This window comes from Protomyctophum bolini, assembly GCF_963924005.1.
Source record: "Protomyctophum bolini genome assembly, chromosome: 15".
In the NCBI taxonomy this organism is placed as follows: domain Eukaryota; kingdom Metazoa; phylum Chordata; class Actinopteri; order Myctophiformes; family Myctophidae; genus Protomyctophum; species Protomyctophum bolini.
This window is the reverse complement of record NC_137876.1, coordinates 30,657,548-30,681,473: the sequence shown is the minus strand read 5'-3', so window position 1 is coordinate 30,681,473 and position 23,926 is coordinate 30,657,548. Positions and strand designations below refer to the sequence as shown.

General features: G+C 41.1%; 2 protein-coding genes across 4 annotated transcripts in view; both read left to right on the top strand.

The window, feature by feature from the left end:
* The window catches only part of actn1 (actinin, alpha 1), a 59,329-nt gene extending 54,047 nt beyond the window's left edge, over positions 1 to 5,282 (top strand). Inside the window, exons 18-22 of one of the 3 annotated variants that reach the window (XM_080784641.1) lie at positions 742 to 888; positions 3,249 to 3,329; positions 3,654 to 3,719; positions 4,175 to 4,333; positions 4,511 to 5,282. In XM_080784641.1, the coding sequence (XP_080640767.1) occupies positions 742 to 888; positions 3,249 to 3,329; positions 3,654 to 3,719; positions 4,175 to 4,333; positions 4,511 to 4,669 (612 nt within the window). In that variant the 3' untranslated portion in view covers positions 4,670 to 5,282. The remainder of the gene's footprint in view (positions 1 to 741; positions 889 to 3,248; positions 3,330 to 3,653; positions 3,720 to 4,174; positions 4,334 to 4,510) is intronic. The other 2 variants (XM_080784640.1, XM_080784639.1) reach the window with 2 other exon arrangements.
* Positions 5,283 to 7,057: 1,775 nt separating this feature from the next.
* Positions 7,058 to 11,731, top strand: cox16 (cytochrome c oxidase assembly factor COX16). Its single transcript, XM_080784659.1, has 4 exons — positions 7,058 to 7,180; positions 7,724 to 7,801; positions 10,186 to 10,254; positions 10,986 to 11,731. The coding sequence occupies exons 1-4, from the start codon at positions 7,121 to 7,123 to the stop codon at positions 11,097 to 11,099; spliced, it is 321 nt and encodes a 106-aa protein (XP_080640785.1). The 5' UTR covers positions 7,058 to 7,120; the 3' UTR covers positions 11,100 to 11,731.
* The last annotated feature ends 12,195 nt before the right edge of the window (positions 11,732 to 23,926 follow it).

The window sequence follows — 23,926 nt, the reverse complement described above, 5'->3', positions numbered from 1 at the left end:
CGGCCCGCCTGCACACCCAGGCATTAGCCAATTTTAATGTAGGATGGGGCAATCAGTTGGTCAGTATAGTCTTACTTTAGAGTAGACTTACTGTACTACTATCATCTGTCCGTGCTGGCAACCTACCTGGTGCTAATGAAATTGTTCTAATGAACAATGAAAGCAAAGAAAATCACTACTTATATCTAGGCATTTTAGGCATTTTACTAGTCTGAGACAGACATTTACTTGAGGTCACGTGGATCACACACTTGAAGCTTTCTCCCCCCAGCTGACTCAAATCATGCACAGCTCCACCACAGCAATCCATCTAGCTCATTGTAACGAGGATAAACTCGACTGATGCCGACAATAATTCCTCACCGACCCACTTATGATTATTACTTTGCTCATGAGACACAATGGAAAAACATTTCAATTAATTCCACATCACTTTCCACTTTCAGTTTGCATCCCAGTTTGGTAATGTGACCTCTCCTTCGTTCATATACTCCTTGGTTTATATTGCGTGTAAGTTTTCCTCAAACACCTGCCCCCAATTGCTGTAATTGGTTGAGATGCATGGCCTTCGGCTGCTCATTAGCCTCATACACAGGCTAAGTGAACCTAAACCAGAGCTCTTACAAACTACTGGTTTGGGATGAATTATTTTTGCAACTTGTGTGTGCAATGTTTGTATACACTACAAATAACTGGTCTGTTGCCTCTAAAATGTACCCTTTCTCCATACCCGACCTGAAGCACATCCGTGTGGGCTGGGAGCAGCTCCTCACCACCATCGCCCGCACGATCAATGAGATTGAGAACCAGATCCTGACGCGGGACGCCAAGGGCATCAGCCAGGAGCAGATGAATGAGTTCCGGGCTTCCTTCAATCACTTTGACAGGGTCAGTAATGCTGAATTACACTACAGAGAGAGGTGAGGAGGGTAGGTAGACATCCATGCAGAGTCAGACTTATGTAAACGCATCAAGTTCAGAATCTTTGCGTTCTGATAAATGTGCATTAGATGTGTATTTAGATTTTAGGCAATACACATTCAAATCCAGTGCAACTGGGTAGATACTGCTTCAATACCATGTCAACCATGACAGACTGTCAATGGGTTAAGTCTTGCATGGTAAGTTTCTGAATGAATAGCAATACTCATATAATGACAAGTTCTGCACGGTCCTCTCGAGAGTTAAATGAACAAAGATTAACTTTATCTAACAATAGATACAACAATCAACAGTTCAGTCATATCATATGAATGTCTTGAACTCTTCTCTGCATATTTAGAGAGCATCGACAAAGCAAAGAAGCTGAGGTGAGACTAGACTATTGTGAGTCTTGGATATTTTGTTATACTGACCCATGGCTAACAGTAAACATTTTAACAATCCTGTAACCAGAAAATCTGCAGAATTTAGTGTATACAGTGTGTGTGTCTAATGCATTGTGTTGGAGTAATCTTTCCGCTTGGTTGAAGGCTGACTTGCAGTACAATGGAAGATTACTCAGGCCTATGGCCCATTATTGAAAGGAAGTGCATTGCTTCCAAAAGGAATCTGACTTGCCATATGCATGCCCTTCACATTAAAGATGACAGTCTTTAGTCTTAATGGATGTCATGCCAGACGCATCGTTTGACAGGACCCTTAAGTCGCCTTCACATCAGAATGTTGTACTGCGATTAAAATTATCCTGTTGCATATGTCGGAAAGTGCGCTTCGTTTGGCAGGTGTGAAGGCTCATTCGAGTTCTAGTTCGCCAAAAAATTGGGGTTTCGCTTCGCGAATGTAGCTTTCCATCAATGGTTGCAAACCTTGGATGAGAGCAGTAGGACTTGCTCCTATCTCAGCCCCCTTAGGTAGTCTCCAGAGTGGAGTGTTTACACCAGAGCTCTGTATGTCACCAACAGCACCAATTATGGATGAGTTTTTATTTAGCTCCCTCTCCCACGTCTCTTCCTCCTCCTCCCCAATGCTCCTGCCGAGCTTCTGTACAGTCTGCCAGCCCATTACCTCATGCATTTTTCCGAAGCGCCGCTAGTGTTAATCAATACAGCCTGTCAAAGACAGGAGTCACAGAGGAGACGAAAGCCTAAAATAGTTGCTTGCTGAAAAGAGTGAATCTTTAAGTCAATGACGACAATGAATCGCATCATGTTAACTTGAAGATCTTAACTGCATCAACCCACTCAAGCAGGGCTTTGCACTTTCCTTCCACTGATTATCTGCTGGTAGGAAGAAAGCAGACTGTGCACCTTCCCATCCCAGGAAAGCACCCAATGAGACCAGTGTGTTTCAGTGAGAAGTACAATTAGAAATGTACAAAATTGGTCTGGACGGTTGGCTCAACCGTCTGGACACCTAGGCTGCCAAGCCAACCGAGCCCGACGGCCTTTGCCGCGTGTCACTCCCCATCTCTCTCCCCCTTTCCTGTCTAATCAATGAAGGCAAAAAATGCAAATATATCTTTAAAAAGAAATGTACAAAATGATCATCATCTAGGCTTTTTCTTTGACTTTTCTTTTCTCTTTGACTTTTGTTATTGGAGGAAAAAAGTTTGACTTGTGCGATGCCTCTATTCACGGGAAAACTATCTGAACTAATTTGAAAATGCATTGCAGCCATCATGCCAATTCCTGATTCAACATCATGGCCGTCAAGGTTGAATTAAAGAAAAGTATGAAAAGAAAGCTATATTTTTGTATTCAAGTTAAGTGCTCATTAAAAATTATTGTTAGAAAATGTGCGTCAATGTAGGAATGCAGGAAACGACTCATGGTTGTTTCTTATATTTTGGCTGATAGAATCAGCCAATCAGAATCATCAGATTAAGGACTACATGACTCTGTCAACACTACAGTGATGTGAATAATAACCTTCTCACTACAAGGCTGACAACGCGACTAGTACTGTAATTTGCCTGCCACTCTGCACATTAATGCCTGTGGAAATGCCCTCTGCACGGCACAGCAGCCATGCTGCCACCGTGTGTTCACCTTTTTTGTTTTTGGGCCAGATCCTAATGTATATGCACTTGTGTTGTGTGTGTGTGTGTGTCTGTGCATGGCTCCCCACCCTTCACCCCTGTGCATGAAACACTCCCCGACCATCCAACCCTCCCCTTCACCGCCCCTCCCATCCTCACTACCCACCCCCTATGTGCGTGTGTGTGTATGTTTGTGCGTGCGTGCTGCATGGCCTGCGGCCCCTCGTGACGCCTCGCCTGGCCCAACACCCCACCTGCCCCCCCCCAGGATCACTCTGGCACTTTGGGCGCAGAGGAGTTCAAGGCCTGCCTCATCAGCCTGGGTTTCGATATCGCCAACGATGCACAGGTACTGCAGACGCCCCTCTGTGGTGGCACAAAGATGTTTAACTGTTTTTTTTTTTGTTCTTTCTTTCCTTTTTTTCTTCCATGTTTCCCACCCCCCACCCATCTTTTCCAACTTATTCTCTTTTCAAATTTCTCTTATGAATTTCCTCCCACCCTGCAACATCCACTAACGTGGACACTTTCGGTGTTCCTCCTGAATCCTACTATTGCTTTTTATTCTTGACTTGTAAAACAACCCAACCCCCCCTTCCTCACACACCTTTACCACTCCTCTATTATCTATCTTCTCCTTCTGGTTTCGTTTTTTCCTTTGCTGACCTTGTAGAAGAGAACAGGAATGATGGATGCTGAAGACTTCAAAACCTGCCTTATCTCCATCGGTTACAACATGGTAAAGAACACCGTCCCACAACTGCTTGTGTGTCATTGCGTTACATCAGCGCATTATTCTGTGTACTGCGAAGTGAACGCTGTGTGTTCTGATCAACACAGAACGTGTTGACTATGACTGGCCAGAAAGAGACAGGAGCTGGTAATTATAATATGCGACCTGTTATATGGAAAACATGATCAGAAAATGAATGGTTAATTTAGCAAACTGTTTTTACAAGGTATTATTATTGTAAATTATACCCTTTGTGCTATAGTTAATAATTATACGCTTAAGTACGTAGTACTATAATTGAAAATATGAATCTCCGTAATGATGCACCTGCAGTAATCTGGATTTCCCCTGTATGTGAAAGTCCATCTTTGGGGGTCTGTGCCTCATTTCTTTGCTGTGGGGACTGTCCATGGTCGCCATGCTCAACAGGAACCTGTGTGTGTGTCTCCTCCCCCCAACAGGGTGAAGCCGAGTTCTCACGCATCATGAGCATCGTGGATCCCAACCGACTAGGCATTGTCACCTTCCAGGCCTTTATTGACTTTATGTCCCGCGAGACCGCTGACACAGACACTGCTGACCAAGTTATGGCCTCATTCAAAGTCCTGGCAGGGGACAAGGTACCATCATTTTTCAAGCCTTATTTGACGTTGTGGGAAGGGAGGGAACAAGGAGAGAGGAGAACATGTGACACATACATGCCTACATTTAACCTGAGGCCGATTCTACAAAATGCCTTCAAAATCAGTGATTCTCAAACCTTTTTGTAATTCCAACTTTTAAATTGTCCTTACCAGAACTACATCCTAGCCGACGAGCTGCGCCGGGAGTTACCACCTGACCAGGCGGAGTACTGCATTGCCCGCATGGCCCCCTACACGGGCCCCGACGCCATCCCCGGGTCCCTCGACTACATGTCCTTCTCCACCGCTCTGTACGGAGAGAGCGACCTCTGAGAGACCCCACTGCCAGTCAGTCCTGAATCTGGGACCACCAGCTCCACCTGCTCTCATCACCCTCTGGCTGCCTCCCCCTCACGTCACCACAAACCCTGTCCTACTATAGCTCAATTTATACTCCATTGCATGACGTTATCGCTTGCCGAAAAGAACCAATCTAGAAACTAACAACGCAGGGCATCGTGAGCCACTGTCTTTTCGGCCCAGCGACGTCATCATGGGACGGCATATAAATTGGGCACAAGCTTTTTCTTTTGTATGTCTATCGGGCCTTATCTTTTTGTCATAATCCTCATTCTCCTTCACCTCCTTCCTCCATACCTTCTCCATGTTCCAGCCTCGTTCCATCTTTCACCGCTCCCTCGCACCCCCCTTGTCTTGTTGTATTTGCTTCCCACGCAATGCAGCAGCAGCTCTCCAGGTTTACAAAGAGGGAGAGAGAAAAACATTTTTTGTTTTGTTTTCAGTTTTTATTTTCTTGTCATTGTTTTGTTTTTCTTCATAAAAAATGAATAAAGTTAACATATTTTATTATACAGAACAAAAAAAAGAAGGTATTTTTCTTCACCTGATTGAAAAGAGAGAAATTGTAATAAAGAAAAAAATTCAATATGTTCTCTTCATTCTCTGTGTGGCACTCGAAACGAATACTTCATTTAGGATAAACGTACAAGAGAATGTATTGAATCTACAAAGATGCCTCCCTGCCTGGAACAAGTACATTACCTGTAGGTGGTGGAAGTGTCCTCCTTTACCCTAACACATGGTAAGGACAGAAAGCATTATAGTAAGGCTAGAGGTCCCTCAACATGTCACTCCTAATCGGATGTTGCTCTCATTATGCTTTTTTTGTTTGTAAGAAACATTTGGAAGGCACTTACAGGCTAAGGTCACACCGCACTTTTATTCTATCTATTAGGGCGGATTTTGCCAATGCATTTCAATTTTCAATGGGAATGTTTACGTTTTTAGTTTTTTGCAGAAATCCGCAAATCGCAGCACACCAGTCCCATTGAAATGCATTGGCAGAATCCACCCTCATATACATTTTGTCACATGATGCATCCTGGCTCAGTGTGGCACATTGTGAGCCTGTCGTTCTGCTATTTTCATTGAAGGTAACAAGCTATAGACTTGAGGGGATAAGATGTAATGTTTGTTAGACTGGAAGTCTTAAGACACCCGTCTTATCATCATGATGTAAAATACATTGCATGGATGGATGCACCTGGGACGTATCCTCAGTGATGTATCCCATGGTCATCGGGGTTTCGGGTCTCCCGAACTCCTCCTCAAAAAAATGTTGGGTAAATGTAACTTGCATTACTCTGGCCTGGGTGAAGATACTGTATCATGGTACATGATGGCAGCTGGTTAGCAGATGTAGATAAATTAATGGTGCATACAGAAGCTGCTGTAGGTCACGTACAGACCACTAGATGGCAAAAGGGTGAGTAGCCTATTTTATTATGAAAGTCTTTACATTTCTTCTTGTCAAATAAAAACGTAATCCATGATTACATATGAGAGGTAGGCAAATAACCCAAAGCAATTCTATTTTTTTTCCCCCAGTAACAACTTTGCGCGTCTGTCTGCGCGAGCAAAGTTTGAATTGCGTATCCAGAGTATAACAATCATAACTGATTTGCTGGGAACCACCTATCCTGCTTTCAGCACCTTGGACAGCGAACAGGGGATCCTCATTAGGGGAATTGAACGCACCCCGGTAGAACCATGCTTTCAAGTTTCAACCCCAGGCAGGAACAATAGTAGTAGCTACTAGTCACTGCATAGCATATTTCTATTATCTTCAAAGTGAGTGAGTCTTTCCAAGTGAGTTAAGTATCTGAGATACCAACAGAACAGAAGAAAGGGGGAAGCGGAGGAAAATTAACTCCCGGAGCCGAATGATGCATGTGACTGAGGAAGCAGAGCTGCCTGGCCCATGTGGTAGAGCTAGTTCCCTATCCAGTATCCATGCAATGCAGCTTGCTCACTGGAGTCTCAAGATGTACCAGCTAGGGGAGAAGAGGAAGAGGCTACATCAGACACCACCAGCCCAGGTTCATGTAGGCTACTATCGACACTAGGTAAAGTAAAGCTGGTTAAACGTATTGTAGTACCTACAACACAGGTTACCCTTGGCAGGCTGGCTCGATGCAGAGTTGCAGACGATGCCACTTTGTAATGTGATTGTGAGGAAGTTAAAGCGCTTCTGTTTTATTTATTTATTTTTGACGAGGCGACCAGTAAATTAATAAAACTTCTGGGAACTCGGATTAGGCGACCAGCGGCTCGAATCTACTTAGGCTACTACTATACTGACTATTACAGGCGGAACGAAATGTGAGCTCTCGCCTTTCCGGAATGTTTACGGCGAAGGACCCGTTCAGGAAATGCGTCCTGTGACTCTATGGTGACCTGAAGCTAGCATCCTACAAAGAAGTTATGAATACTTTGAAGGCTCTTCAAAAAAACAAAACTGTCCAATATGGCGTGCCTATGATGGTAAATTGTTTGTTCTATTTCTACTAACGTTAAATCTTTAGCTAGCCAATTGTACTTACATGAATGTTAGCCCTGAAACATCATAACATGACTGACTGTCATAGCGTCATGTGAACCATGGCTAATATTAGTGTATGCTTTTCTAACATAGTAAAGCTACAAATTATGTTATACTGTTAGAGAGAGAGAGAGTGTGTGTGTGTGTGTGTGTGTGTGTGTGTGTGTGTATTTATAAACATGTTTAACGCCTTAGTATTTATCAAAATGATAGCCTGACTTATTGCCAAGCTTTTAAAGATTACCACAATCTCACTATACGCTTTTTGCCAATACCCTTTTAGCAGTATACCGTAGTTTCCAAAAAGTAAATATATTTCTGGCTAGCTACAAATGATAAACTTAGGACAGGCATGTTTAGACAGGATTGGATTGCTTAAATCGGGCTTAAATTGCATATTAGTCAGCCTGTGGCCATAAATTAATATGTTCTCAAATGCGAGTGTGTAATCAAGTCAAATTCACATCTTTTGTTTTGCATTTCAGGTGCTCATCATTGGCGGTTCCTTTGGACTGAAGGAGTTTACACAAATCCGATATGATGCCCAGAAGATTAAAAAAAAGGTTTTCAGTCACTTCTCATTTTAATTTATTCACATTCAGCTTGTTAATTCTGGACTGATGATAAGAAACTGTTATATTTTGCTATAGTTAAGTAGTACTCATCTGGAGATTATTTTTTTGTACTTATCTGGAGATGTGGTGAACTCCCAGCCTAGGTAGAAACTGTCATGAATTTCTAATCCTGTTCAACTGTCCAACTAGGCCTCCTAGTGGTAAGACAACATCATTGCTTCTAGACTAAAGAGTCACGATTCTGTTATCAGTGAAACCTGACAGAGATCATACAGTATAAAAATAGCACACAGTCTGCCAAGACTGCATTACTGCAAAAGCTCTGCAACCAATGAAGGCCTAAATTATTTTCAAACACAACATACATTATTGCAGCTTCATAAAATATTGTTTTAATTGTTATTGGTATTAATAATAATAATACATATCCAACACTTAAAATGCTGAAGACATACCAGTTCAGGCTTCATGGCCACTGATTATTAGGGTGAGTCGGTAGCCTGGCTCCAGCCCTGAATCGCTCCATTAAAAAAATATGTCCTGGCCATTCATATAACGACTATTAGCCATTATAATCTGAGTAGGCTGTGGATGTGGTGAGTACACAGTAATATCCCTATTGGACAGAATCAAATGTCACAATATCTATCTATCGATATTGTGACTATCGTGTTGTGACAACTTTTGAAAAAGTTTGAAATGATTTCACAGTGTAGTCTGTAGTGACAAATGCCCCGCCATTTGCTCAGCCGGCCAGACTCTCCTTAAAACCCTATGGTTTGAAGACACTACTGTAACGTTTATATGTATATGTACATATAAACGGCGTGTGCGTGCATGCATGCATGCACTCAGAACACTCATCTTTCAGTCCCAATACATACATCTACATCTTGTAACGAACCACATGTCAAACCACATGCAGCTAAAACCACTCATGCCAGCCCGCCCCCCACATACACACATGCACTCTTTGAATACATCACCATCTAACAGACTGATTCTTTTTTTTTTCTTTACTCGATGGCCTCTGAGATGTTGACCTAGTTAGTCTCCCAAGCCACTGTCTTGAGAACTAATGCTTAATTTATACTCGTCATATGATGGAGTTGTGCACTGTAAATGGCAGATCTACAAGTACAAGCTCAACACATTACAATGCCACGTAACCCATTTAGGACTGAGGCCGATTCTAAAAACAGCTTCTAAATTTTCCTGAAAAGTTTTCTGAAAAACTTCAAATATTTATTAAATTACAAAAAATGTATGTTGCTACTGTATATACTGTACATAGCAACAAGAACCCCAAAAGGTGTTTCCGTCTTGAATGGTAAAAACCCCAAAGGAGGTTCTCATCCTGAAAGCTTTCGGTTAGCTATTCGCATTTTAATCCCCAGATTTTCTTTGTCCCCATTTATTTTTTTTCATTGTTTTTTAAACCCTATATTTTTTTTAAAGATTTTTTAAAGATGTACTATAGCACTTGGAGATTTTTTTCAAATGTAAAGTGCAATATAAATAACTTATTATTTGCTATCTTCAGACAAGATGCAGCATAATCGTACTACCGCATACATGTCAGGCTTTAGTGTAGTAGGACCCAATTTGCTTTTGCAGTGAAATCAATTCTTCAAGACCGAACCCATCTCAAGGTTTGCCTTGAGATGGGCCTCTGTTTCTCATTCTGGAATTTGGTAGAATGTAATATTAATAGTAACTCTACAGTCATTACCATGGCAGTTAATTGTGGTGCACTGGATGCTGCATGATCATTTTGTGGTAGTTGCTTTGTATTTGTCTCTATAGGCATGTGTTTGTTTCTTGGTGAGTGGGTGAGTGAGTGGGTGGATGGCAATAAGAGGCCTATTAAAACAAATGACATGTTGAATATTGCCAGCCACTAGTGTAATTGTAACATTATTGCAGTGAAATATTAGAACTCATTAAAAATAATGGATTCAAAATAAATAAATATCTATTGAGAGCAGAGGCAGAATCAATTTAAATTACAAAAAGAAAAAACAGTGGCAGCATTCCGTTGGACGACTTCTCTGTGCTGAGGGCGTCTCTCGCCAAAGAAACCTCGTTTCACCAAACCGTTGGACATCCAAAGCCGACAGGGTTTTAGTGAAGCTTCCAATGGTTTGCCAAATCAAGCAGAATAATTTACATCTTGTTCTGACAAGGAAAGCCTCCTTCATCCTCTGCACTCCAGACTTTCTGTCTTGCTTGAATGTTGCTTTCTTGCATCATTTCATTGAAACATTTTGTTTGTTTCACTTACTGTGTGTGAGACTTGTGAGTGTGTGAGCATTTGCCACCAAGCCATCCAGCTTAATCACTGTCTCTTGCTCTCTTCCCCACTCTCCCAGTTGGACCCTTCCCTGGAGGCCAAAGTGAACATGGAGAAGCAGTCAGTCATTCTGGAGGAGGAGTATGAGGTAAGAGTCGACAGGAAGGTTTAGGATGCCCTCGGGGTGGGATGCTGGATGACAGCAGTCCAGTTGTAGTCTTGGCTCTGATGGTGGGAAAATGTAACTGTTGAATTGGTACAAACTGAACTTCATTTAATTTTAACCAATTAAGCGCTATTTTAAAAGCAATAAAATATACAAAAAAGTGATCTACAAACTAGATAAGTTGGTTTTGAAGTTTTCGCGTATGACTTGCCCAAAAATGGGAGGACCATTTTTAAAGTAGCTAAAAATCATCTGAATAATTGCAGATACCGAAAAGTTTTAATAATGGCAGACCTATGCTAGAAACTTAAGGATAACCATTTGTGTGTACATGTCCTATATTGAAATAAGACTTCAATAATCAATTATAGGCTAAAGGGGAAGTAACAGAGATTATTTTCTTTTACGCTCTTGAAAGATACAATAAATAAAACTCTTTCGATGTCTCAATGTTAAATGTTTCTTATTGTTCATTACACAATATAGCCATGGGAGTTTGCTAGGACCCAGTCCTGCTATCTCCAATGTATTTCAGTGGGACATTGAAGTCTAATCAAGAACTGCAGGTGGACCTTTTCATACAAACATTATTTGTGTACAGAGCAAACTGTTAAGAATGGACAAATGATCTGGTTCAGTCCTTGAATCTTAACACTCTTGGCCACAGGAAGTAAAGCCCCTAACCTACTGTTGGATTCTTTTCTCTTATGCAGAAATTGAGGGACCGGAACTTGGACGGCTGGAAGAACATCCGTGGCCCTCGTCCCTGGGAGAACTCCAAGGACTATCAGGAGCAGCAGCGTGCCAGTTTGAATAAAGAGCCTTGATACCTGGGAAAATACCAAACATACTTTATACTCTGCAGCCTGAGAAACAAAAACCAGGGTGGACTGTAGCAACAGCACTGTTGAGAGCCAATTATCTCTGATGCCGACAAGCCCAGGGCACAGGCTCCTATTGTTTTTGCCTTGGCTCACCTCGAGAATTTACTGTTTGTAATTGTGCACTGTAATATTTTGAGGTCTCCTCTGACCTTGAGTCTTGGGCTACCTGTGGCCAGGGGGAAATATAATTTATACAAAGTTAAACTTTGATGCAGTTTTGATGTTTGTGTTATAAGTTAAAGAAGTGTGTATTGGATAGTGTATTTAAAGCTCCCACATCCCACTCGCTGCAGTTAGCTGATCATGGTGTTTCCTCAGCCCATGGTTTAAAGAAATGTCCAGTAGGGGGCGTAATTGAGTATTGGTCAATGCCTTACACTGACATGCACACAGAGAGAAAGTGGAGAAGATGATATTCAATCTATGATTTCCAGCAATAAATAATGTATTGATACCAATGGAACTTTAGCATTTGTTTTCATTTGAGCCTTTGCTTTCAGTGATATTGTGTTGATTTACCTGTTGAAGGTATGTAGGTGTAAATTAAACGGCAGACCGAGGTTCTTTTGCGTCTTTATATGCTTCAGCGCTAATTTCTTCCACTGACATTTATTACTTTGCAATGCCTTAGATTTAGTATGCTCATTATAGAAATGGTATTACCTTTGCTTGCTTGTCTCACAAAAAAGAAGTTCACAACTTTTGCTGTGCTCCACTGCATCCAATGTGGATACATGGCTACAGATATATTGACCATGAATGAGGGAGAAATTTAACTAGTGAACCCATTCAACTTGAAATCTAAGATGACTTGATCCACAGGAATAAATGCCTGGGCTCAATAGCTGAGTGGAGAATTGTGATTGCTACCCTATTATAAGAGCCCAATTTTTGGAGTGGTGCAACCACTCCAAGGAATAGCAATGTCCGTGTCCGCCTATCTATGTGACGTTAACCCACCCACCCGCCCATGCACCTATGTGACTGTGAGCACGAGTATGACTATTAGTACCAGTAGGGGCGCTGTTGTGCCAGAAACAGAGGGAGACAGTGCAGCACTGTTGCCTGCTAATGAGAGAGAGAGAGAGGAGGGGGGAGAGGGGAGTTGCACCACTCAGTTCACACGGGTGTGATTTTGTTTGTACTGTGATTGTCTTTTATTTATTTATTTATATATATATATATATATATATATATATATATATATATATATATATATATAATATCTTCAGTGTTGCAGTCTTATTTTAGCTTTTGATATTCATGACAAAGGCACAGAGCCGCCAGTTTATACGTGAAGATTATTTTCAGTTTGCCCAAATGTGGATCTTTCCCACTGAGCTCCTTTGTCATCATTGAGGTTTTAAGCATTAGTCTGAGCTAGCATGCACTGGCAATCCTCCATAATCCACCTAATGGATCTGAATGACAAAATGGCAATCAAGAAACATTGTAGCCGGATTAACGGATCAAAACACGGCGAAGCAAAGTATTGTAGTCATCCTTCAAAAAGAAAAGTTGCCTGCCCTGACAGCCAGGTATCTCCAAATAAGTCCTAAAAATAGAGCATCCCACGTGCTGGGAAGTAACCCTCACACACTTATTGTGGATCCTCCGCGGGCACCCCCTGGGCTGTTTTTGATTAGATATACTGTCTTAAAATCAAAACTGCTGCAATGTCTGGGCTCCATCTCTAGAAAAGAAGGCTCATAGCTTAGTCTTAGTCTTACCAACAACGCCATACTATAACGGATGTGCCATCTACTTAACTGTGTGTTGTAGAGTGTATTGTACATGGTTTAATGCCATCATATAGGCCTATCTCACATTATCGTGTGCAGCCTCACATTCAGCCTATACTGTAGGTTTGGCAGTAGATGGTATCAAGTGTGGGTCAATGAATTGTGTCCTTGCTTGCTGCAGATTTGCTGATGCTTTTATCCAGAGAGACTAAAATGAGAAATTAATTATTAATTGTTTTGTTCTAAGAAGTGTGGGGATATAGTATCTATTCATGTTCTAATCACAAGGTCCTTTGACTACCAGACAAGTGTGTAGGATGGTTGCTTGATCAAGCCCCTATAGCAGACACAATCCCACATAAAAAAGTAGGTTCTGTCTGAACAGGTTTGATTTCAATGAATGACCCTGTATACTTTAGCCTAGATCCTTTAATAAATTGCATTTAAAAAGACAGCGTCAGCACCCCACACTGATGAAGACCCCTTGGGCAATTGCTCTTAAACTTCCTGATTGTCTAGCGTATGATGTATTATTGTCAGTTAAGCTGGTAAATTACCTCACAGATACAAATCGCTGTATTTAATGGACATTTTTCCACTCCAGCTTTCATGCTGTGTTCAACACCTATGTCTCTGGACCCACATGCTGGCAATCAATGTCCACCAGAGCCATCCTTTTGTGCCCTCACATTTCCAGCTTACGTACCGTTTCAAAAAACAAATCAACCACTAAGCATTAGGTCTGTCCTGCTCTCACCCTTTTTATTTTTTATAACAAAAGAACCTTCCAGTTGGCTGCCACTAGGTGCTGTACAGTAAGGGACAACAGGACTCCTAATCATTTCTGACACTTGTTCTCCATTAGCATCACTCTTCACATTCCTTATGTCTTCATTTGAATCCATCTATCTTATATCCATGCATTTTTTAACATGTAGCTCTATAGTTGAATCTTTCATAATATACAAACATGCGGCGCGGGCATGCACCTCCTCTACCCTTTCAGAGGATCTGTAATCTTAATCTCAATAATATAGTATTGTTGCTTAATTGTGCTCTTATCATTGTGAGATTGGAATGATTGCCTATTTGCTCCATGACTTTTTGCCAAATAAGTTTTGCACAGTAGAAGGAATTTCTTCTTTTTTTGGCAAACAATTCAATTCAAAGAAGTATTATTGGCATGAGAAAACATACGTTTACATTCCCAAAGCAAGTGTCAAGATATATTAAAAACAAGGTGGAGAGTAGTTTATAATGATTGTTTTTTACTTGGCATCAGCTTAGACTTGTTTGTGTGTGGAAAAAGTGACTTTCGTTGTTTAGTAGCAATGATGTCAAGCTGTTCACTCCAGTGATATCAAATCTAATTTGAGGATTTTGTCATTTTTGTTGATTTGTTTTGCTATCTGAAACAGTGGTGCAGTTTAAGCATCTTATCCCTGAGCTCTCAAGTCCATAACAGAAGTTTTTTTGTCAATCTAGCCGAGTTTGATTCAGACAAACACAACATTGGTTCTGGTATTCCACAGGGCTCAATTCTTGGTCCTTTATTGTTCTCCCTGTACATACTGCCACTGGGACAACTTATTAACGATCACAGAGTTAATTTCCATGTCTATGCTGATGATACCCAGCTACAGTATATCTTTCTGTAGCTCCAGACGATCCATGTGCTTTAGACCTGTTGTTGACCTGTCTGTCCAGCATCAAATGCTGGATGAACTTTCTCAAGCTGAATGAGGATAAGACAGAAGTTCTCAGAATTGGTTCTAGTGAGCAGAAATAATCAATAAGTAGACTCTGCAACCTGACTGTAGAAAGTTAAATTACAGTAAAGAACTTGGGGGTCATTATTGATTCTGAATTGATTTGAATACACACACATTAATCATTGCCTTTTTTCACCTTGGAAATATTGCGTGAATCAGAGCCTATCTGTCGTTGGACGATGAAAATATCGCTGATTCACGCCTATTTTCTCCCGACTTGATTACTGTAATGCACTTTTTATGGCCTGCCAAAGAAAACAACTGACAGATTTGTCAACTTGTCCAAAATGTGGCAGCCAGAGTTTTAACTAAAACTAAGATGAGGGAACATATTACTTCTACATCGCTGCACTGGCTCACAGTTGTTTTTAGGATTTATTTTACATTTATTTTACTTAGCTCTCAATGGTCTCGCAGACTCGCACCTTCCTACCTACATGACTGCCTACCTAGATATGTCCCAAACCGCCCCCTCAGGTCCTCCACTGCTGGCCTGCTCGATGTGTCTAAAAATGGCAACTAAAAATACCTTGGTGAAGCAGCTTTCTGCTTCTACGGGCCGACGGCGTGGAACAAACTCCCACTATACGTCCGACAGGCAGCCTCTGTAGATATTTTTAAACAAAGCACAGCTCAAGACCTACTTCTACACTTTCTTTTAATTGAGCTTTTAAAATCCTTATTGTTATTCATGTCCTCACTGTATTGCATTACTGCTATTATTTTAATATTGTTTTACACCTTTTCTTTTCTTTTTTTCTCTATTGCACTGTAATGCACCTTGAGCTGCATTTCATGAAAGGTGCTATACAACGTTTTGTTGTTATTTTTGATAAAATTGTCCTTAAGCACTTAAGGAGATGGAGAAGACTAATAACAGTTTAAGTCCACAGACTTAAATTGTTATTCATCTATAGTACTTAGTAGTTTGTTTTTACCTCTGCTATAGTTTGTAGTTTGTATTATAGTGTAAATTGGGGTTTGTGTGTGTTGAACCAGCGGCCTTTCTAATTACCCATGCCATACAGCTTCTACTGTACATAGACTCCAGAGACTAAAATGGACCACACATTCCAAGGGGATGACTATCATAAATGTGTGGTCATGATGCATGACAAGTGCAGGGGCGTGGAGGGTAATTCAGGGCGTCTTTCACGTTCTGTTAAATTTTTCATTCCAAAATGCAAGAAAACGGTATAAAATATTCATAGTGAAAGGCTAAGAAAAGAAGAAATCAAATTCAATATTTACCACGCTGTTCTGCGGCTATAGGAGAGCTAATTAATTCTGAGGGGGTGAGAGCCAAGTTTGATGTTGCCAGGCCATCATAGCCTGCCTGTGGAAAGGCTCCACAGTAACCACCAGTGATGTTCCAGTCCAAGGTTTGTCAACCTTTCAAAGCCTGTAACATTGAAGCAACATCTGCGTGCAGCTCTAGTGGCGACACACCAGAGAACAGAATGAAAGCAAAATGCACTTACTACATGCCATAATTAAATAAATTATACAATGGAAGAAAGCAGGGAGTCCTATTTGGACATGGACATTTGGAGTCGTAAAATTGATAAGAGAAGAAACCATGGCACATTCAAAGTCACTTAAGTCACCTTTCTTTCCCATTCTGAATTGATAATACAGCTTTTGTCACTGCAGAACCCATGCAGGTTTTAATAGTACACCCACCTGCCAGCCTAATTACCTGAGAAATGGACCTGTATAAGTGAGTTTATTGACTTGCCTCTGGGGTGTAACCAATTCCTTGCCACCTTTCACATCTTGCTCCTGTTTTGACAGATACTTTTTGTAGCTTGTCTGGTGGCAGATCTTCTGAGAGATGAGAGAATACTTCAGGTTCTGTATGCCATCAAAGTTGACTTGTCATCACAAGTGAGACGGAATGTCTCCTGTCTGTCACCGTGAATTAGAAGTTTTTGCATACGCACAGTATGAATGTATGCATGAGGCATATATGAAAAGTGTGAATGCGTATGCATTCATGCATATACTGTATATAAGGACTTGTCTTTTATCTTTCCCATGTCACAGGGGGTGAAAGCCCCAAAGCCCCATCTCAGAGAAATTCAAAGATCTCAGGATTGTTTGACCATTATAATTCAGACACAGCCGCACACACACACACACACACAGAAATGGTCCCTATTTATTTTATTTCGTTTCTTCTTCATTTTCCCCCCTATTTTTCCCCCCAGTCCATTTCTATAAATAGACGGACGCTTGGCAGCTGAGGGGGAGTCCACGCAGAACAAATGCACCCCTTGGCTGTTTCACTCCATTCACCACATAATGAGCCAGACGGAACGCACACAGATCGCCCCCGTCACTTCCACTCTCTCCGGGACCGAGCCGGGGCCACACCGTTGCCATGGTGACGTGCGTGGCTCTGGGCAGAGGTACCATGAACAGGGGTGGGGTGGTGTTGGGGGCTGGGGTTTCAATGCTGAGGCACGAACCAACAAGAAAACCCCCCCACCACCACCACCGCGCCCACCTATGGTGGCCAGGCGGTCAGGCAGACGGACAGCTATTTTCAAATGCACTGACCTTCTAGATCAGTTTCTGACCGTTTTCTCATCTCGTACTTATCCCTCGCTTCCTCCTTTCCTCTTTCCCTCCTTCCCCCTTCCCTCTCCTTCCTTCCTTCCTTCCCTCTCAATCGCCTTCCTTCTGTCCCTCTCTTCTGTTTCATATTCCCGTTTGGTACCATGAGGCTAATGGATTCAGTGTGGGTATTCCTGTCTCTCTGTCTGTCTCTCTCTCGCCGACCCATCTTCCTGCAATTCCTGCAAATGCATTCCTGTCAGACCAGTGAACCACTCAATGCTCAGCTCCAATGGCTGCTGCTTCTCTTGGACTCTCTAAAGAGCCGCTATAGAGTAGTGTGTTTTTGGAGGTGGTCTCTGTGGTCTCTCTAGTCTCTACCCAAAAGTACATACAGTTTGCTGCAGGCTTAGCACTGGGCTTCCTTCCATCTGTGATGCATTGGGTTGCATGCAGTACATTTATAGGCTAATTTGAATGCAAAATCCCCCCAAGTGGACAAGAACAGCAGTGGTGTTGTCAAGCTGCACTCAGATACTACAACAATATTGTCTACACTCTTGGTCTGCACATAACAGAGTAAAACTACTACTACTATCAGGTTCTATGTACAGATTTATATATGAAAGACATTCATGCAGTTGTGGAGATTATGGGGAGATATTGAACTATTTGAGGCAAAAAGTTGTGTGATGCAGCAGGTGGACATCTTTAGTTCAGCATATCTACTTCCTTAAACCACCATCGTGTATCACCTAATTTTGTTTAAATTTCCTGCTAAATCCCATGCCTGCTGCATTGCTCTGTGCCTAGTGTCGCGTTACCAGACTGTTGACTCTCGCAATTTCCAAATGCTTCAGCATAGTCATTTTTTTTTCGTGAACGGAAATGGCAGCTTCCTTTTCGGTGGTGGGGTGACCACCGAACTACAACATGACGCCACGATCCGTGGTAAAGAGCAAACCACCGCCACCGCCCCAGCCCTTCTCTCTGTTTTTACTCACCACCGCTTTGGCAAGTTCTGCATATAACATTCTATATATCACCCATTCTTGAGATAAGGGACAAAACTTTTTTCAAACTGGATTTTTTTTTTTTTTAAGATACATTCAAATCAAATAGATGTATTTGTAGACACAGGTCTCAACTACCAATCTTGAGAAGGAACAGGTTTTTCGCATAACATTTCTTTCTAAAATGGGACATTTATGCACTTAATACCTGATTCATGTCAACTCCGTCAGACACACTAAAATCCCTTTTAATTGAATTTTATCATTTCAACAATAATATAAAGTCCTCAGTTATCTTATAATGGCTTTCAGTAATCAAGTTAAGTAATACAAATCTTTTAATATTATTTTGTTCCAATATCACACTATTATGAAATATCCAATTTCTCAAAACCGTCATTTCAACCTTTATTTTCAATATTATAACATGAAAACCATGTAAAAAAAAAAGAAAATCATCATTACGTATCATTGCAGTTGGTGTTTCAATACATAAGCACAAAAGATTTGACAGCGAATTTTCTATTTCTTTGGAAATTAACAAAAACATCACGGGACGAACGTCTGACGGAGTTGACGAACATCTGACGGAGTTGACAAGTTTAACTGATTTAGGTTCTAGACCACCTAGGATCTTGATTCTGGTGACTAATCCCACATTTTCAAGGATGAGGAATACAGTGGTACTATTTAGATTTGCCCTGTGAACATGGCAGCCATTTTTCAAAATGGCCGCCAACTTTCTGTTATTTCCCAATAACTCAAGTTCTACGCCACCTAGGATCTTGATTCTGGTGACTAATCATACATTTTCAAGGATGTGGGATTATACATTGGTACTATTTAGATTTGTCCTGTGACCATGGTAGACATTTTTCAAAATGGCCGCCAACTTTCTGTTATTTCCCAATAACTCAAGTTCTACACCACCTAGGATCTTGATTCTGGTGACTAATCATACATTTTCAAGGGTGAGGAATACAGTTGTACTATTTAGATTTATCCTGTGACCATGGATGGTAGACATTTTCAAAAATGGTGGACCTGCTATTATTTTACCAATTTACTCAGGGAATATTATCAGAATAATATAAAATCTGTGAATACATTTCTTACCAAGAATTTTCTTCACCAATGTTTGTAAAGGTGTCTACTAACATATCCCACATTGGTTTCTATTTGACCACCCTAGGGGCATGTTTGACAGCTGCTGAAAGTTGGGTACCATCAACAACCAATATAAGGCTAAATGTTCTAAATTTCATTATGCTTTAAGTAGCATGTGGCATGTCAAACTAGGGGCTTTTCATGATTCTGGATCCATTCCAAGCATTAGTTTTGCACAAAAAACACTACGTTGGCTAAAAACGGCCATAGCCATCATCACAGATGTGATGAGGTCAGCACATGTCGGCACATTTGGGCAAGTGGCTATGGCCAAACTAGGGGGTCTATGGCCAAACTAGGGGTCAAACTCCTTGGGCTAAATTCGGTGAGGTGAACAGTGAGCAGTGAACAGTGAGCGAAAGACTGAAGACAGAAGATTTGGCTTCAGGACCATCAGGCAGGATGTGCAGACACTGAAGGCATCAGTGTCTTTCTCTGTGTCGCCAGCATGTCAACCAAAGCAATGTTACCAAATCAAAGGAGCCTTCACCTCATGTCACCTGGGGCTGGGTGAGCAATCGTATCCTGTATCTAAACTCACAACTAAATACAGACACTTGGCCAGACTGCCGTTTGAAAGGGTCAAACCCCTCATCCTGATTGGGGAAGACCACCCCACCTAATCACACCAACCGAACAAGTGAGGTTGGGGCCTCCAGGTGGGCCAGCAGCCATCTGCACAAGACTGGGCTGGACCCTGCAGGAAAGCAATCTCCAGCCAAGACAATGTAAGTTGACTATAACAGAGCCCCAGAACACAGAGCTCAGGAGAAGGATGGAGAAACACTGGCAGGAGGCCACCAAGATACAATGCCCCAGAGACCCAGAGTGTGCCACCACTGGCAGTAAGGAGATCAACTGCTGCAGCAAAGATGTCATGAAAGGCAAGTCTCCACCAAAAAAAAACCCTGAACCTAATCGGGGTGTCAAGAGACCAAAGTTTCTCCCCCACAGTTCCCTGCAGTGGCCAGTGAAGTCAAACTGTGCATCTGTACCTGAAAGGGGCAAGTCAAAGGCCAGAAAGCCCACCTCCTTTTAATGTCCTGTCAGTAGAAACTCAACCTGCACCTGAAATAAGCCCTTACCTCTCCCAGAGAAAGTTCATCCTTGAAAATGTAATGATTAGTCGCCAGAATCAAGATCCTTGGTGGTCTAAAACTTGAGTTATTGGTAAAATAACAGCAGGTTGGTGGTCATTTTGAAAAACAATGGCTGCCATGGTCACAGGACAAATCTAAATAGTACCACTGTATTTCTCATCTTTTAAAATGTATGATTAGTCGCCAAAATCAAGATCCTAGGTGGTCTAAAACTTGAGTTATTGTAAAATAACAGCAGGTGGCGGCCATTTTGAAAAAAAAATGGCTGCTATGGTCTCAGGACAAATCTAAATATTACCAATGTACCCCACATCCTTGAAAATGTATGATTAGTCACCAGAATCAAGATCCTAGGTGGTGTAGAACTTGAGTTATTGTAAAATAACAGCAGGTGGCGGCCATTTTGAAAAATGGCTGCCATGGTCACAGGGAAAGTCTAAATTGTACCACTGTATCCCTCATCCTTGAAAATGAGGTCTTAGTCACCAGAATCAAGATCCTAGGTGGTGTAGAACTTGAGTTATTGTAAAATAACATCAGGTGGCGGCTCTTTTGTAATATGGCTGCCATGGTCACCACGAGACAAATCTGTGATGGCCCCATAGCCAAAAATGTTCCTTAAGGCATGCTCTAACTGTGTGCCAAATTAGAATACTGCCCATTATTCAAAAACAATAATTTTATTTTTTAGGAACACTTTTGTCAACTCCGTCAGATACACGTCAACTCCGTCAGACACAAAATCTGACGGAGTTGACGTCTGACGGAGTTGACAAAATGGCATTTGTTTTCATCTTAACCCTCTTTAGTACAATGTAGCCATTTTGTTTTTGCTTAATTTTGTTAGCTAAACCTAACCCCTAAACTAAAATAATAAACATTATTTTGGAATTCTTAACAAAGATCATAAAAATGTGCAGACGGAGTTGACATGTAAAAGCTGTGACCACATTGTTATCAACATTGTTTGTTTAAAATATCAAACAATTGAATGCTTGTCAGACCAGGTACTCCACTGTTGCAACAAATATAAATGGGACTTGGAAAAGGAGTCTTCAGGCTAAATCTGTCGACAATATTTTCTGATTAATTTAAGACTTTTAAAAAAACCTGACGGAGTTGACGGAGACGTGGGACGAACATTTGATATGAGATATTTAATAGAAAATATAAATTAAAATTAACTGTGTATATTATTTGCTATGTTGTTGACAATCTACTTTAATTTAGTATGTATTATTTATGTGATTGTGACAGTATTAGACACTTTTTTGGCAGTTTGAAATTGTGGCCACTTGCTGGGGACAGGCTAAATACAGGCCTTTTTGGGTACAGGGCCTGCTTTTAACTAATTCAGATGGAATATGAAAACAATTATAATGAAATTAAGGGCATAATAATACACAACTGTATTACACTTAACTTTGCAAGTGCTTTTATTTTTATTAATTAATTTATTTTTTACATAAAATAAGGCTCTTATGTGTGGGACATGTTTTTTCCACTTTTGTCCCTCATCTCAAGAATGAGTGATAGTCAAAAGTCATGCTTCCAAGAGGTGTTAACTATAGAAAAAAAAGTAGTAGAGGCCATACTTTAAGCAGCCTTGCTGTAGACTAAGCCATTCTTGTGATCAGACTATGGTTTTCTAAATCTAAAGTCTCCTCACAAAAGATGATCATGTCCCCTGCAGTCTCTCTTAGTCTTCTATACTGACGTTGTTGCAATTTAAGCCTACAAATTATCAGCATGTGCAACTGCAGACAGAGTGCCGAGCACAGCAAGGGGTGGTGGGATCGGGGGTAGAAAGAAAGAGAGGGAAAGAGAGAGAATATACAAATCACAAAGTGCAAGTGCAGCACTATTCTCTTGCGCTACTGTATCGCTTGCTGCCTGCTCCAGATTCTTCACTGCTGGTTGCTGCTGCATGCCAAATGTTTTAATGAAACTGATCCAGGGCTGCAAACTGCCATCAAGTGCACAGTGGGGAGAGAATGAAGACAACTAAACGGGAAGAAGGAATATACACGCAGTGAAGAGAGAAATGGAGTTCCCTGTTCTATTCTCACAGAATCAATGCAGCCAGTCAATTTCTGTCAATTACGGACATATAAGTCAGTCCCACCTGGGGTTCTGGTCCATGGTTAACGAATGCAGGCCTGCTGTGTTGATTACAAGTAAAATCCATTAATCGTCAATTTACACATGGATGACTTTGATGAGTGAAGCAAGAACACATGGTGGATTCCAATCCCAGCATGCACTGTAGTGTACAGGCGCCTAGAGGCCCTGCAGAGCAAACTACTTAACCACATGAACCCTAGCATTCCTATTTTGGGCATGTGATAATAGGAGAACATTTGGTAAGAATTAATTAATGAATATTCGAGAAAAATAGCAAGTCTACAAGCTTTTTCTATGTGATGTGTTGTGAGCCTGGCTGTAGATCAATATTTAATATTTTACATACAACAAACTAAACAAAGAAGTAATTGTATTGAAGTGGTTAAGTCGGATGGTATTTTCCCATTTCCTTGACCACTTGAGCCACATCATCCCTATTTTGGGGGTAAACATTGACTGAAAATAGCAGACCTACAACCTATTTTCAGCGAAGAGATTTGGTAGAGGGAAAAAAAGAGAGCACTGAGTACAGGTGCAACTCGGGTCTGTTTTCTGTGATAGAGGGAGTGAGTATTTTATGGCATATCATGGTGACTGAGGAGGAAGAAGACAGGGTATACATGAGGGCGGATGAAGGAAAGTGCAGAGCAGGCGTTGGCGATATGGAACTTTGTATTGGCATTTGGGGAGGGGGGTATCTATGGGGTCTGATTGTGTTTTTTGAATTACACGTTTGATTTAACAAGCGTGGAAATCTGAACAGGCTAATAAGATTCTGTAATATAGTGCTGAGCTGTGTAATTAAAATCGGATCCAATTGATTTTACTGCTGTGCATAGGCTCCATCCCCAAAGACCAAGGGGTTCATCATCACACAAAGCTTCTTTTTTATTAGGAAAAATATGTCAAGGACAGCAAAAAAGACAATGAAAAACACAACAGTAAAAAACAAGGAAAGACAAAAAATAAGTCAAACAAAGGAAAAGAAAAGCGGCTCTTTTATTCATATATTACAGATGAATACAATCAATTTAATTTTAGTTTTTTTTTAGGTCATATAGGTTCTTCCAACGGAATTCCCTCCACATTCTTGAGTTGGTGGACGTTCATTGTGTTTTACACATTCCTTTCCCAATCATCTACTGTAGTGATAGTAATCTTTATTTGTAGGCCTACTCTCTGTTGGTAGTCCTGGCTGAAACCAAGGCCTTGTATACATTAGACACTGCTCTTTTGGACTCATGTTTATAGGCCTGAATAAAAACCTGTATGAGATCATCCTTTGAGGCCACC

Coding starts and splice junctions, on each gene's coding strand:
- cox16 (XM_080784659.1), top strand. CDS start 7,121: ATGAATACTTTGAAGGCTCTTCAAAAAAACAAAACTGTCCAATATGGC. Junction 7,181..7,723: donor AATATGGCGTGCCTATGATG/GTAAATTGTTTG, acceptor TTTGCATTTCAG/GTGCTCATCATTGGCGGTTC. Junction 7,802..10,185: donor CCCAGAAGATTAAAAAAAAG/GTTTTCAGTCAC, acceptor CCACTCTCCCAG/TTGGACCCTTCCCTGGAGGC.